Source organism: Metarhizium album (genome assembly GCF_000804445.1).
Source record: "Metarhizium album ARSEF 1941 chromosome Unknown scaffold_11, whole genome shotgun sequence".
Classification (NCBI taxonomy): Eukaryota; Fungi; Ascomycota; class Sordariomycetes; order Hypocreales; family Clavicipitaceae; genus Metarhizium; species Metarhizium album.
Window position 1 is genome coordinate 34875 of NW_024467585.1, and position 15668 is coordinate 50542.

At 57.5% G+C, this 15668-nt stretch overlaps 4 protein-coding genes across 4 annotated transcripts; 1 reads left to right on the forward strand and 3 right to left on the reverse strand.

Annotated features, from left to right (window-relative positions):
* Nucleotides 1–1390: 1390 nt before the first annotated feature.
* On the forward strand, nucleotides 1391–6465 carry MAM_04745 (Sec7 domain-containing protein; the record flags this gene model as incomplete). Its single annotated transcript, XM_040823543.1, has 2 exons — nucleotides 1391–4415; nucleotides 4481–6465. The coding sequence occupies 2 exons, from the start codon at nucleotides 1391–1393 to the stop codon at nucleotides 6463–6465; spliced, it is 5010 nt and encodes a 1669-aa protein (XP_040678214.1).
* Nucleotides 6466–7181: 716 nt separating this feature from the next.
* MAM_04746 (cell wall glucanosyltransferase Mwg1) lies at nucleotides 7182–8378 on the reverse strand (the record flags this gene model as incomplete). Its single annotated transcript, XM_040823544.1, has 3 exons — nucleotides 7182–7799; nucleotides 7885–8189; nucleotides 8282–8378. 3 exons carry the CDS (start codon nucleotides 8376–8378, stop codon nucleotides 7182–7184), a joined length of 1020 nt encoding a protein of 339 aa, XP_040678215.1.
* Nucleotides 8379–9156: 778 nt separating this feature from the next.
* MAM_04747 (uncharacterized protein) lies at nucleotides 9157–9985 on the reverse strand (the record flags this gene model as incomplete). The annotated part of the gene is made up of 4 exons (XM_040823545.1): nucleotides 9157–9408; nucleotides 9481–9637; nucleotides 9708–9841; nucleotides 9914–9985. 4 exons carry the CDS (start codon nucleotides 9983–9985, stop codon nucleotides 9157–9159), a joined length of 615 nt encoding a protein of 204 aa, XP_040678216.1.
* A 2020-nt stretch (nucleotides 9986–12005) lies between these two features.
* MAM_04748 (ankyrin repeat-containing protein) lies at nucleotides 12006–14045 on the reverse strand (the record flags this gene model as incomplete). Its single annotated transcript, XM_040823546.1, has 1 exon — nucleotides 12006–14045. The coding sequence occupies one exon, from the start codon at nucleotides 14043–14045 to the stop codon at nucleotides 12006–12008; it is 2040 nt and encodes a 679-aa protein (XP_040678217.1).
* Nucleotides 14046–15668: the final 1623 nt, after the last annotated feature.

The following is a 15668-nucleotide window of genomic DNA, read 5'->3' on the forward strand; positions in this document are numbered from 1 at the left end:
TACGGAGTAACTAGTTGGTGTCTGATTACCGTGTCTTGGTGGAAGCCAAGATTGGCGAGAAACAAAAAAGGGGGCAAAACGGTGACTGGGATGAGTCAAACTCTGGATCCCCGTATTTTCAAGTTTTAAGCGGGCGATGCCACCGTCTTCTCCAGAGTCAGCTCGTAACCGGGTCCTGCCATGGTCCGCGATGCTGGGCAGACGGCCAAATCATGTTCCTATCGTGTCGTTTGGCCGTGCCGTTCTGCCTGAATACGATGACGATTGGGAGGTCGGTTGATTTGTCGATTTGCCGTGCTTCAAGGACAACTGTGCGATACAGATTCGGTACTCCGCACACGTGAACCAGTTTACCACGACTAATGAGACGGTGATGCAGGAGCCTGCGCTCTGCGCGTCCTTGCATATCATCTGTTTCACGTTTGGTTTTGGGCTGATCAGCTGCATCAAAATGGAGTCCATGTGCTCCGTACGTCGCCAGGTAACGTTATCGACTTGATTCGGATGGAAGACGACGACCCACCCAACCAACCAGGAGAGGAGAGACTGCGTGTGCGGCTTGCAGCTTCCATTTCCATGCCCATGCCGGCCTTGTCCACCCCTCTCTCTCTCGGTCTCTCACTCTTTTAACTTTTTTTTTTCTTTTCCCTCTCTTTACCCGTCAATTTGACATGCAATGCAACATGCAGCAGGCCCCTTGTCGACAATAAAAGTGACAGGACTCCGCACTCCGTCCAGCACCTCGTTATAGTGGTACAACATGCGGCATCCATGCTCGTCCATGCTCTTCCCCTGAGCCGACCGATGATGCATGTGGTGTTTCGTTCTGCCCTTGGACGGCTTTCATATCCAGTGCATGAAGAACAAATGACACGACAAGACAAAAAGGCAAGTTGAGAAGCAACACTGCGTACTCCGGATTCCGTAGTGGCCTATATGGAAGCCGTCTGCCAGCCCAATTGGCAATCCATCTTTCAATTCCCTTCTCTTCCTTCCCTCCTTCCCATTTGCCCTTGCCCTCCTTTGCCGTTTCCGCATTCAACCGGAGAGCTGGGTCCTGCAGGCCTCGCCGCTTCGGGCCAACTCTTCATCTCCAAGGCCCGGAGTTGGAGCCCTGGACTGGTGAACCCCTGGCACCAACCCTCGCACCGGTTGCCTCACTCTGACTGCTGCCTGGCTAAGAGGTGTTTGGTCCGATCTCCGCGGACACTCGAAGCCTCTCGGGGCCTTGCCGACAAGCAGCCCGACCGGCCCGTTGACGTTGACCGCGGGGCCTTGGCCCGCCCCTCCCCTCCCCCCGCTTCCAGTTCGCCTCCAGTCTCTTCTCGCGCCAGTGTCAGTGTCTCTTGGCTGCATCAGTTGATGTGCTCACTTGAGCTGGTTCCCCACAATGCTGCTCTCGACTTTGCCTTTGCATCTCTCCCAGACAACAACTTATCTCAGCCACAGCGCGTCCCTTGCTCGCGCTTCATCGTCAGCAGCCGCAGTCGAGCGCGCCCTGTCTTCGACTGGCGAGCCGAGGACCCTGTCGACGGTGCTGGAAGCGCCCACGCCCTCGCCCACGCCCACGCCCGCGCCCGTGGTCGACTCGCCTGCGCCTGGCCACCCACCACCCGTCGGAGCCCCCGTTCCTGTGCCTGCGCCTGCGCCTGCGCCTATGCCGGTGCCGGTGCCACCCCGAGCGTCCAGTCTCGGTGCCGCTGCTCCTGAGCTCGGGCGGCAGACTCGAGCTGCTCCAGCGCCAGGGGCCACCAAGGACCACTCCAACTCCCGTCACGGCCGGCACCCAGCACCGCACGCAAAGGGAGCTCTCGCGTCTCCGTCGTCGACTCCCTCTCGCATCGTCTCCAGCGACAGCCAGCCTGCTGTGGCTGCATCCGCTCCTACGTCGGCTTCTCTGTCGGCGCCTGCTCCCGCGGCTCCCTCCGCATCTACGCCTACGCCTACGCCTACGCCTGCGTCTGCATTGCTGCTGGCCTTGGCGTCTGCATCGTCCCGGAGCCATTGTCTCGCTAATCATTCCCCTTTAGACAAACCCACCGCCACCGTCGACGCCAGTATGACTGATAATGCCACGGCTCGCACCCCCCCACGGGACTCCCACGATCTCTCCCTGTCGTCGCGAGACATCACTCGCGATTCTCTCGTCGTGAACATGCTCCTGTCCCTGGACCAGATGTCCTTTGGCCCGTCCGCCGCAGACAAGCCCTTTGGGGGCAGCAGAGCAGTCAACACCGCCACCGGCGCCTATGACGACGAATACTCTCCGAGACCCTGGTCTGACGATTCGAACACCAGCTCACAGGGACGACGACACGATACCCTTTATAATCGTCATTGGCGCCGCTCGTCCTTGAGCTCTGACGTCGACAGCGCTGTCGTTGACGACTCGGCAAAACATCCCGCCAACGATCCTCCCTCGAGACGACGACGCAGCAACAGCAGCTCCAATAACTTCCTGGGTCAAGTCCCCCGCCTAAACAGCATGAGAGAGGCTGCCTACAAACCACAGCCTGGCACGCCCCCTCGGAGCAGCCATACCCGCGGCCGTAGACAAAGCAGCAAGAGCAGCAGTAGTGCGAGCCTGGATATGGGATATCCCCATGCCACGGTAAACCAGCGATTAGCACAGAGAACCGGGCGGTCTGCTAGTTTCGACTACGGACCTCAGTCGCCATCGCACATCCGACAGCCCTCGTCGTCGTCTCCTTTCCTCGTTGACTTCTCCGGCACCTTCGCCTACGACGAATACCGTGCCGCCCCGAACCCAACGGTCCCCAGCGGCCCTCGTCGTCCGATGCCTACCCGTCATATTCCACCGCCGCCACCGGAGCCGGTCGAACCTCACACACTGGAACGCAAGCGTAGCACGAGTCGGTCCCTGAAAAGCTCATCTGGCAAAAGTAGGCGAGGGGCTGGGCACCGAGGTGCTGCACAGGCACTGTCGTCGATGCCTGCCGAAGAGTTGAGATCTGCGCCTGCTCCAAGCGTGGGCTATGGCAAATCCGAGGACACTGATGCGGTGGCCAACGTGACCTCTCTACCGAAAGAGCGACCTGGATTTTTTCGACGTGTGTTCGGCTCATCAAGGTCGACTGCCCCGTCGAACAGTAACATCTCCGGACCTCAAACAAGCTCCTCTCGCTTGCCGGCTTCCCCTGACCGCGCGCCGCACCAGCAACAACACCAACAACCCGCAGCCCCTACCGCCTCAACCTCCGCCCCCCCTTCTAGAGATGCAACATCGTCGCATCCACATCACCACCCCACGTTGCACAAGAAATCTTCCTTCTTTCGCCGCCGCAAGAAGTCGGTAGCCGACGCCGCCCCGCCTTTGCCTAGCGTCGGGCGTATACCGCCCGTGCCAGTTTTGGAAACATCGACTTTGCGAGCAGCCAAAGATGAGCCATCTGGACAGAGTATGTGCAGCCCAACAAGTAGCTTACGCCAAGTCATGAATCCATATCTCCTGGAAGGTTTCACTGGACTTGGCCTGACGGGAGTGGCGGTTTCAGATCCATTGTCTGATATTACCAATACACGTAGCTCCAAGTCCGACGACATCGCCGAGACAAGAGACGAGGATTACAAGAGAGATTTCTCTCCAGGTTATGAGCCGAGTCCGAATGCCCGCATACGGAAAGTCAAACCCGACCCCGACAGCGAACAAGTTGACAGCACACCCTCTCGGTCCACATCGAAACAACCTTTCAAGCCTCTCCAGACAAGCAATTCTTTCCTGGATCTTGAGGCGGGCAGCGACAATGAGAACGACCGTCGCCAGCATCAGAAAAGGAGCGACAAGTCACCTCCAACAGCAACAAGACCGAGGGACAACGAAGATGGAGACGCCACGGTTCGCGCCAGGAAGAAGAAGCCTATACTGGACACTGATAATGGAAGCAAGCTTCCAACGCAGACTAGCCTCAACCTGCCAGCGGATTGTGTCAGATCTATCAGCGTTGCGTCAGGGTCCACCGAAGCTGGTTACAGGACTGCTCCCAGCGCGCCGCCAAGTGTCCTTGTCGAAGAGGCGGACGAATCCGAGCCCACGCTGTTGGCCACCCTGGAATCCATGAAGTCCTGCAAGCCTTTTGACGAACCTGAGTTCGTCACTGGTGAGCCGACTGAAGATGACCGCCAAAAGGCGCAAAGAATATTTGACGGAGGCGAAGACTTTATTCAAAAGGATAAGGCTGCTGCATGGATGGGCGAACAAGGACCTGTTCGGCAGCGCACTCTCCGGGCATATTTGGAGTTGTACGACTTTTGTGGTCTGAGCATCCTTGCCTCCTTGCGCCAAATATGTGGACGATTGGTCCTGCGCGCTGAGACGCAGCAGGTAGACCGCATCTTGGTTGCATTTTCGAAGCGCTGGTGTAGTTGCAACCCCAAGCACGGCTTCAAAGCGACAGGTACGGTGGATGATACCGAGAAAATACTGACTATCTTTTGTCCAAGGTTACTGACCACTCCCTAGATGTTATTCACACGATTTGCTACTCAATCATGTTACTGAACACTGATCTCCACCTTGCAGACATTGAATCGAAAATGACTCGCAGCCAATTTATCAAGAACACCATGACTACAATTACACAAGCTGTCGCTGAGTCGGCTCCCGAGGCTTTTGTTCGGCCGACAATTCTCCCCGAAAAGAACCCAATGTTGTCCCCAGAACCGGCACGACCAACAGCGGACTCGTGTCGAACGAGTAGGCACTCATTTCGTCCGCCACCCCGTACTGAGACCAACTGCAACGACGTTGATGACTGTGGCCCGCTGGTCAAATCCCCTTACACCGGACCAAGGAGAGGCTGGGAGGAGCAAGTTGAGATTGTTCTGAAGTCGATTTATGCTTCTATACGTGACCACCGGCTGCCTCTATTCGGCGCGGAACAGGAAAAACATCTTCATGCTGCACCGCCCCAGAACAACCTATCGGTCATTGGAATGTTGAAGAGGAGCCCAAGCGTTCTGAGCAAGGCGCCTTCGGAAACGTTGTCCACTCGTGGACGAGTCGTTGATGGCAGCCGGAGCAACACAGCCTCCCGCTGGACATCAAAGAGCCGATCACGGCCAGGTCTGGGCCGTAACGGGTTTTCCTCAAGCCGCACCAGCTTTGACGATGGCAATTCCATGTGGAGCCCGGCAATGTCTTCTGCAACATGGAGCAAGCACTCTCTGGGACGGACACAGGGATCCGTGTCGCAAGACTCCTTTGCCTCGTCCATGCCACGAGGGGACTATCAGAAATCAATAGGCTTCGCCAACGCTCTCAGCCAGGCCATCATTCGTGACGTAGATGCCAACGGCCAAGAAACAGTCCCTTCCATAGTGAGCGCTGACATATCTGCCGCCCAGTTTCTAGAAGACGAATCGCTAGAGCTTGCCGGTCCGCCATGGGTGAAGGAAGGGAGGGTGATGCACAAGCACCACTTGGATGGCTATGGGAAACGAGCCAAGGATCGTAATTGGACCGAGGTCTTTGCTGTGGTGCAGAAGGGACAGATCAGCCTGTTCTCGTTCCTTGCGAGCAAATCCACGCGCCAAAAGACTCGGTCTCGGCATGGGGGAAAGCTCAACGGGCCCGTTGGAGGGGGCAATTGGCAAGACAATGCCGTGAACCTTGGCACATTCAACCTGCGCTTGACGCTGGCTTCGGCTCTGCCACCACCCGGCTACTCTCGATCACGGCCGCACGTCTGGGCCCTGAGTCTACCGACGGGGGCCGTCCATCTGTTCCACGTTGGCACGCCGGAAATCATCAGAGAGTTTGTCACCACGGTGAACTACTGGAGCGCACGTCTCAGCACCCATCCCCTGGTCGGTGGAATAAGCAATGTCGAGTATGGATGGAGCGGCGCCATCGTCAATAATTCTCTGGTGAAGGCGATCAACGAGTCTGCGACAGCGGGCGACAGCGGAGGGCGAAGTTCCCGTCCCGGCAGCAGCGCTACGCATGGTCGCAAGTCGAGTGCTGCCAGCGGCAGTCTCCGTTCACCGAGTTTTGACCAGGCAGCTGGGCCTGCTACCAACAGCGGACGCGGCAAACTCCCTGGGGATCGCATTCACATCGCCGAGTGGACTCCTCCAACGCAGAGCATGCGTCCCAGCAATGCTACCGAGACGGACCAGCTCGAAACGCTCACGGCTTATGTCAAGAGCATCGAACAGGAACTGCAGTCTCACAACCAGCTTCGAAGCCCCATGTTATTGGCCTTTACACCGAGAGGGCACAACGCAGGCAAGGCCATGGCCAATTGGGAGCGCAAGAGTGCTTACTTGCTGCGAGAAATCGTCAAGTTCAGAACGTACGTGGACTGCCTACAACAAGCGGAGGCGAGGAAACAGGAAATCCAGGCCGAACGAGACTTGGCTCACAAGGCTGCTCGGGTCGACCCGAGTCATGGCGATGTGGACGTGAGCGGGGATGAAGAAGGGGACGAGACCTTGCGGCCCTGAAGGAACTTTGAAACCTTGCCGAGGGATCCAGCCCCTTTCCACCCGTCCCTCGTTTGCGCTACCACGATGATACTCGCCCTCTTCAACATGACGCGTGCTCGCGTGCGCCATGGACTTTTCAGGCAGATGAAGCACGTGCATCAGTGCAGCGTTTTCTAGCATGACGGAGGACAGAAAGTGGTGCTGATGGCGAAGCGCCAGGAGCGGTTGTGCTTTACGAGTCCAAAGAACGTAATGTAATGTCTTGGGGGTGTTGTTGGAATCAAGTCTAGACAGTACTTTTTTTACTGTACAGAATATTTGTCGGCCCCAGTGGCTGTATCTACTGTAATACGCAGCTCTTCTCGCCCCCCCCCCGCCCAGTGCCTAGTCTTTTGACGGTGATTGTGTCAGAGCAACGGACCCGGGACGAAAGGGGCGAGGACGGGGACGTCGGGTGTCTCGGTGGTCGACCTACTTCATCAAGCGAGGAGCACTATACCCGCACCAAGTCAAACGAGTGCGACCGAATTACAAGTCGGATGATTTTGCGTCACGTCATGAGCGTCAAAGAGGCGTTGCTGGGCCACGAAACGAAACGAAGCAACGTTTTGCGAAATGAAGAGATGACGCCCTTTCGGGGCATCAATAAATGAATGAATGCGGAGTGCTGCCCAGTCTGTACACTGACACGTCGACCAAACCCCACGAGTCTATCCAGTGTCCACGACCCTGTCTCAAACAAGCAGAAACCACGCCAGGCACACGACAGCAGCCAGAGTCGAGGACAGGCCCGTCGACAGGCCCGTGCCGCCATTGTCGTCGTCGCCCGCCGTGCTCGTCGTCTCGTCGGACTGGCTGGTCTCGGTGGCCGTGGCGTCGGCCGTGCGGACGGGACTGGGCGAGGGCAGCTCGGGCCCCGGGCGGCTCTCGCAGCCTGCTATCCTGATCTTCTGCCATCCCACGGTCCTCTCGTCGTACTGGTACTCGACGGGCCCGTCCGTCCGGTTGCAGAAGCCCGTGTAGTCCTCCATCTCGACGCTCCGGAAGTAGGCCCTGTGCGGCGCCGACGCCCAGTCGGGCAGCCCGCCGGCCCATTCGATTTCTCCGGCGTCGCTGTCGTTGCCGACGGACCACACGCCCAGCTTGACCTGCATGGGCGTCTGGGGCCACTTGGCCGCCGGGATCTCGCCGACGTACCACACCTTGCGGATGGTGTCGTTGACGGAGAAGCTGAGGAACTGGTCGGTCCACTCGAGCGAGAACTTGTGGAAGGCGCCGAAGCTGGACGTGGCGAGGTCGTACGTGTCGTTGTACGTGTTGAACAGGGCCTGCCCGTCGTAGAAGTAGTTTGTCTGCGCTTGGTTGTCGTACGCCCCGAGAAGTTCCTCCCCTCTCCGAGTTAGCCTTTCCTTCGCGAGCGGAAGGGGCCCTGCTTACCCAGTCGATTTCGTCGCCCGAATCCGACTTCAGCACCATGGCCGTGACGAGGCCGCGGCCCTCGGCGGCTCGCAGGGTGACGCTGACCTTGCCGAAGAGGAGGTACTTGCTGCTGACGAGGGTCGGGGCGTCGCCGGGCTTCCACATGCCCATGGCGAGCCCGTCGCCGGCCGTGTCGAAGTCGAGCCTCTTCCGGTCGCTGGCGGTCGCCTCATCCACGCCCCAGAAGTCGAGGACCTTGTCCCAGTCCGAGGCGGTGAAGTCGAACGAGGCCTTGCCGGCAAACGCGGCGTCGGGAGGGCAGTCTGGTCGCAAAGTCAGCCTCGGTGTGTTCTCGCGGCTCGGGAGGGCGGAAAGGGGAGGAGGAGGGTCTTGGTGTGCATTGCGGGAGCATTACGCATATCTTTCCGGAGAGGGTCGCAGCTGGCGAGGTCCTTGAGGCTGGCGGCGGCCAGGGCGGCCAGACATAGCGGCCACCAGCGTGGGCGAAGCATCTTGAGGGGTTGGGAGCTGAGCGTCGACGGAAGGGGCGGGCTGTTCTTGTCGAGCTCGTCGCGTCGAGCTCGTCGGGCTTGGAGAGTGAGAGGAGAGTCGTGGGAGCGAGGAAGGACGACGTGCTTTTGCTGAATTTAACCTGTTGCGAGCGAGGCTGTTGCATCTTCACCCGCGGCGGGTGCGGCCTCGTCTACTCCGTACGCCGGCCGTGAACGTCGACATCTTGTCTGCCCCTCGACTTGTTGATCCTTGCCACGGGTGGCGGTCGTCGGCGGTCCCGTGGTAGGACCATGATGTGGTTGTACGTCGGTGGATGTGTCTCCCGCATGGGGGAACAGAGGAAATCGGGATTCGTCGGTGAGTTGAGTTGACGAGACGCGGCCGTTTTGTACCGCCGTCTCTCACCGCGTCGACCTTGATCCGGCCGCGCCCAGACGAGCCGTCCAATCACTCGAGCGAGAGGCTGGCAGCTCGCCAAGGATTCCGGGATCCGGGTTGCGCAGCGATTCCCAGGGTCGTCGTCTTTGAAACGGGCAAACATTTGACATTTGCAACGGCCGTGGTGGCACCGGGCACTTGTGGCTCCGCCCTTTCTTTCTGTTCACATACTTTGTAACATTTGATCGGTGGCCGACCAAGGGCGCAAACAGACAAGTCAGAACCAGGGGCCACGGCGTGGAACAGTCCCTCACGTCTCTTCCCTTGCCGTTCCCTTCCTCTCGCCCTTTTTTTCTCTTCTTCCAAACCACGTCCTGCGGCCATGATGCGGCGTCGCACCTAGCAGGCATCCAGCATGCCGGACAGAGCGCCCTTCTCGGCATCGGTGACACTCAGATCATAGTAGCTCTTGACCTGCACCCAGCTCTCGGCGTAGGTGCACCAGAACGTCTGCAGAGGAGGCTTCCATTCGTCTGGGCTGCTGTCGCCCTTGGCACGGTTGGCGTGGGCTGAGACGGCCCAGAGCTGAGGACGGGTGACGTCGTTGGCGAGGGCTTTGCGCTTGTCCGCGGTCCACTGCGAGGCGCCAGACTGGGAGACGTGGGTTAGACACGAGACGTGTTTCTTTGTTGCTCTTCAGTGGAGTCATGTTTATCGTCTTACAATCCAGGCATTCTTCAGTGGAACCATGTGGTCGATATCGAGATCCGACGCGGCGGTGAAGGACACGCCGTCATACGGAGATGTCCAGTTGCCGGACTCGGCCACGCACGCGCTGCTGGTCTGGACGTCTGTCCCGTCTCGCTTGAGCACAAACTCGCTAGATGGCTGTTTCAGCTCGCCGTATCCGACGTGAAGACGGGGGAGCGAGAAAAACAAGCTTGACCTACCGAGCATTGCAGGTCCCCTGAATAGTCTCCCAGGTAGGGAACAGGGTGCGAGAGAAGCCATCGCCGCTCAGGGGCGTGGCAACCTTGAGGCCAGCAAGAAGAGTCCTGGCTGTCGACGCACTTGGGATACCCGGCTAGACGGGGCCACGGAAAAGCGTCATTCTTTCTGTCCCACAGCATGGCACGGGGGGCTGGGCAGAGCTTACAGGAACAGGCACGGGCACACCAAGGACGACCGCAGCGGCGGACACGACGAGAAAGGCCGAGGACAGCTTCATTTTGGGAGACGACGAGACCAAGCTTGGCTTGCTTGGGATGCGGCATGGCGGGAAGGCGGGAGGAAAGAAGAAAGGCGGAGGATGCGAACCCACGACAGTTTATACTCGCTGCCTGCTGGAACAAAGACCGGCCGAGCTGGATCAAACCGTCTTTTGCCAACTTCGCCCGAGCTCACGTCCTCGCTTCCCAGGCTGACCCCATCGTTGGCTTGTAATCTCATGGTCCGGCTTCCGGGCACGCACAGAGTGAGAGGGCAACTTACATCCTCTGGCTAGACTAGCGCGGCGTCGAGATGGGCGCCAACACCCAGATTGGCGACCCGAGGGGCACGGCGCGGCAAATGCAAACGATTGGACACGAACAGATGCCTCCAAGGATTCATACTTTTGCCCACGAGGTCCGCGGTCCACCATCACTTGGGCAGCGTGACCGAAGTCGCTGATGCCGATGCGTTTGTCGGCCCCCCCGGGGGGTCCGGGAGCCAGTAACAAGAGCGAATAGGTACACGTCTACACGTCCGTCGTCCATGCCAACCCCCGGCGACCAGATCGCTGCCCAGGTCCCGTAGTGCAGATCCCTTTCCCGCGGGTGGCATCGAAGCATATTTCGCAACCTCCCCGATGAGGGAACGGGATGGTGGAGAAACCAGAAGTGTGGTCACATTGGCCGAACTGCACGGGAATGTCACCAATGAATGATCCTTGCTTTCCTGCACATGAGAGTTGAGTGGTCAGCCCAATGGAGTGGCTGAATGCCCCAAGGTTTCGTTTCGCATGGGGTTCTGGGAAGCCCATTCTCCGTCTATGCGGAAGAGACGACCTGACATGTTGTCCGTCGCATCACGTGACGGCCAGAGCCAAGGTCAGGCCTGCAGCATAGATGAAGCGCAAAGGGCATCCAGTCGCTGTGCTCCATGAATCCATCTATTGCAAAAGAACTTGCACCGCCCGCCGGTCTTTGGGATGAGACAAGAGGGCCAGGCGCCCGTTGTCGCCGAGTCCCGACCCGATGACGAGGCCAGGATGAAGGGCAACAACCACCCAGTTGGACTGGGAATGGCGACGGTGTGTTGGTTTCAGACCTGCGGTTGGAGCAAATGCCCGGTAGACTTTACAACCAGGTGCTTTTGCCATCAAACTCCAGCATCGGTCACAATCGAGCCGTCTGTTGGCCGGATAGCTGCCTGGAGTGCCCTTTGCTCCGACGACTTGTTGTCCCATTTCCGCCATCCGGGGGTTGTTGACGTTCCGAGACTTGACAGCACGCCCTGATGTGACACGAGTCTGTTTACGAGCGCCGTCTCGGCTTGCTTGTCTGGTGTACTGCCGACTTACTGATATCGTGTCGAGTATACAGTGCAGTGTTGCGATATGCTACAACGTAGCGCGTGATGGCTTCGTATATTCGTTTGCCTCCCAGGGAAAGAAGGGTTTTTTCCATGACCAATTGCGGCCAGATGTTGACGGCCGATGAGCCTCACGTCTCGGAGTCCAAACCAGCCACGGCTTCTCAGAGACACAAGTTGTGAAGAGCCAAGGGGCTTGTTGAATTCCAAATGTGCTCGAGTGAACAACAACGTGTTCCGCCCTCTCTACAAGGCCTCTCTCCCATCAACGCCACATCACATTATTCCTTGTGGCTCCTTGATTGCTGGTTTTTTTTTTATTTTAAATATTCCAAGTTCCCCTCCCCTTTCCGCCTCCCCTTTCGATCTCGCGCTGTCGATAGTATCAAATACAAAGCCCAGTCCAATTCGCAAATGCCCATGGCTCCAAATTCTCAAAGGTCCAATTTCTCAACTTCCCAATCTGCAAAACTCCAAACCTCCACTCAAGGGTCCACTTTCTCAACTTCCCAGAACAAACTTCAAAACTCCAACTCTATGCCTCCATGCCTCCATGACTCTCCAGCGCGTTACTTCCAAAGCCTTGCTTGTTCCTCCTTGGCTTCCAAACTTGTCAACCCCCAAGCCTCCAAGATGCCAGACTCCCCAAGCTCCCCCTCTAGTGCTGCTCGCTCTCAGATTAGGTCCCTCGTCTCATCAACGTAGCCTTTAAGGAGAGCAAGTCGTAGTTTGTCGTGGCTGTCCTCCAGCAAGTCAAAAGCCAGCATCCCGTTGTCGTCCCGAGTCAAGGTGGAAGTGCCCAGTCGAATGCACGTTTGCGCCATTTCGACGGCCTTTTTTGCGTCGATTCGTCTGCCGGTCGACGGGGCGTCGGGGAACGACGCCTGGCGGAGGACTCGGCGCGCCAGAGTATGGAGGAAGCTCCCGTGGGCTTCTCCAAGGCAGTTGACATCGCCGAGGCCCATATTAAGAAGCCTGGGCCACACACGGAGGGCGCCGGTCCTGATGCTCACGTGGGCCAGTTGGCCGACGTTTGTTGGCATCAGCCGCTGGTTTTGTAAAGCCCGGAGAGCCTGGACATTGCTTCGTTCGACGGCCCAGAGCCAGCAGAAGTTTATCTGGGCCTGCGTGATGTGTTGCAGGCCTTTGGTTATGTCGAAGACGCGATTCTTCCGGAACCAGGGCAGCTGAACCCAGCAGCAGAAGACGGGGAACATTTCTCGCGGGAGGAGTGCCGCCCCGGCGTCCCGCAGGATCGCGTGGACGGGCGCAACCTTCTTGGACCGAACGGTTTGGCGGATCGAGGTGAACATGATGCTTTCTCTTCCCGGTGCCGGCTCGCTGTTGAGGTCTCCCCCATGGTCAATCAGGAAGCGCAGTATGTTCTCCAGCACCGGGTACCTCGGTGGCCTCAGGCAGAAGATGGCGCTGCAGAACTGCTGCAGGATCGTGGCGCCATCGCGTGATCTGAGGTTGACGTTTGCGCCGGCCTTGACGAGGATCTCGACCACCCGGCTCACGCTGGACTCGACGATGCCGCTCGTCGATGCGAGTTGTTCCAGCGCACAGCCGAGCGGCGATTCCAGAGAAAAGTCGGGCGGGTTGATGACGGCTCCGGCCCGCATCAGCCGCGACGTCCACGACATGATGGTTTTCCTTCGAGCGGCGATGGAGCCGATCATGAAGGCGGCCTTGACGGCAGTGACCAGGGCGTTGCCTGACCAGACGCCCGGGGAGTTGGGGTCGGCGCCGTTGTCCATCAACATGTCGAACATGGGCGCGTTTCCCCTCCGAATGGCCACATGCAGCGGCGAGCTGCTGCTGTGCATGCGGACATTGATGGCGCGCCTGTAGACGTCCTTGTCCAAGATGGGCAGCCAGTCGGCAACCCGGGCCGGATCGGCGAAAGCAAGCATGTGGTAGACCGTGACGACTCCCATGGTGTCGAGGAACGACTCCCTTTCTGCTGGACGCACGACCGTGGCGGGCGCTTCCGCGCCCACGAGCAGCTTGGCCGTCTCCGTGTCGTTTGTGAGCAGCGGCACGACGAGAGGAGACCACTTCCATGCCTCGTCGTAGTTTGGCAGCCACGCGAAGTTCCCGTTCAGGGACTCGTCCAGAGCCGGGATGCCGAGGTCCTTGGCCAGCTCGGCGCCGGAGCTCCAACAATCGACGTGCGCTCCCAGGCTCAGGAGGGTTTCGACAAATTCCACCCTGGAGTAAGCCGCGGCGTAGTGCAAGGCTGTCGCATGAAGCCCGCTGCTCTCCTGGTGAACGGCGTTCACGTCGCCCCCTTTCTGGAACGACTTTTGCAAGATCTTGAGGGCGAGCGCGGGATCTCTTGCCGCACACGTCTTCGCTGCCCATAAGATTGCCTTCGAGTTTCCATGGCGTGCGTCCGCAGCATAGAGCTTGGGGATCGCGATGTCAGCCAAGTTTGTTGAGCATTGTGCAAGGTGGAAAAGGTCTTTTTCGGAAAGCCAATCGGCAATCATGTGCTGTATCTCGTTTGGTGTCTTCAAGAGACGTGAGTTTTGGACAATCATTGGGACCTCTGGGACGGTCGTTGAAGGTGTGTTGGCCGCTGGGGCCTTCGCCAACGGCAAACTTCGTTGACCTCGCGGATTCCTGGCCGAGAGAGGCGCTTTTGAGCGGCGAGTGATTGAGCGGCGAGGCGTGATTGAGCGGTAAGGCGTGATTAAGCGGCGAGGCATTGTTGCAAAGGCAGATAGGTGATACTGGTAAGTAGGAATGCCCAAGGCTAGATGCCGGTGCCACCGGGTGCAACTAGTTGTAGAGTGTGAACTCTTGAGGTTCAGTGGATGACTGTTTGCCAAAGATAGTCGCCAAGGACAGAGTGGCAAGTGGTAGCTGTGAAAGTTGGACACAAGCCACAGGATTATTCTGATAGCGAGTGCAGAAAGTAATCAAGGTGAACAGAAAGTGTTCAAATAATAACTGTAGTTTGATAAGTGACAGCCGTGGTTAGACGACTGAGGCCACAGTGAAGTGAATAGATAAAACGTCTTCAATTTTCTTTTGAAGAGTAGATTAACAATTAATGGCTGTAAAGGTCAGAGGACAGCAACCACAGCACATACTGGTCGAGAGCATGCAAAGTACTTACATTAAGCAGATGAACGTCTGCAAAGAATGTCTTGAAGAGTAAGTTGACGAGTGGCAGCTGTTAGAGGTGGAAGATATATGCCACTCTACGCTCTATTTGGACAGACAGAGAGTAGATAGACTATTCAAGGCGAATAGTTTAAGGCTGTCAGAGAGTGACGCAAAGTGTAGAATGCCAAGTGGCGGCTGTGAGAGGTGGAGGACAGATGCCACAGGCTTTAGGAAATGAATGAGTGTTCAGAGTACTACTCAGGATCAAGGGATCGATGTATGTAAAGGGTGGTTTCAGAGAGTAGAATGACAACTCGCAGCTATTGGAGCCGAAAAGGTCAGATGTATGTGAGGAGTTGTTTGAGAGGATGTGCTTGAGAGCATGCGCTTGAGAGCATGTGCTTGAGAGGATTTCTTTGAGAGGATTTGTGTGAGGATTTGTGTGAGAATTTGTGAGTGAAGAGAAAAGGCTGGGAGAGGAACAACAAGATGTCGGCGGTAGAATATATAGGGAAAAAAATCTTCAAACCCGACCAATACGTGCAAGTCCGCTTTTGCGCGCAAGCACGATGCTTCGGCTTCACGTCAAGTCAGACGCGCAAGCGAGCTTAGAGAGCGCCACCAGCCGCCTAACGAAGCACCATTTGCACCGGGGGCACCTTATGTAAGGCAGAAGCAGGCTTGTACGCAGCTTTTCTGCTAAAGGACCTTCGAGCAGTCCAGCTTCCTTCGCATTTAGAGTCACAGCGGTGGACAGGCGTGGATGAGGCGGCGAAGGAGACGTGATGGACCAGACCACACACGATGCGAGTTGCAGGTTGCGCACGTGGTCCGTCAACGAAGAATCATGTCATGCGGGGAGAAGACAAGGATGAAAAGACTCTTGCTTCTGGTCGTCCCCCTTTTGCGGAAGCCTGTGCTGCAACGCGGTCAGCATGCGCAAGTGTGAAGCCAAGTTCCGCCTAGTAGCGCCATACATGTTCGTCGAGACCTGCTTTTGTGGAAAGCCTGTCACTTCTCAAGGTTTTCTCGTAGAAGCTTTAGTTGTTGATTCGTTGTATTAGAAGTCATTTCCCATTTTCTTCTTGCAAATTGTCCACGAGTCCGTATTCCAGAGGTCTGCAGCCTGACAACCATCGCGTGTCGTTTGTCCATGGTACTGTCATATCAACTCGGCCATAATCTTGTCCTACATACTGTACTCGATTTGGCGTCGTCGA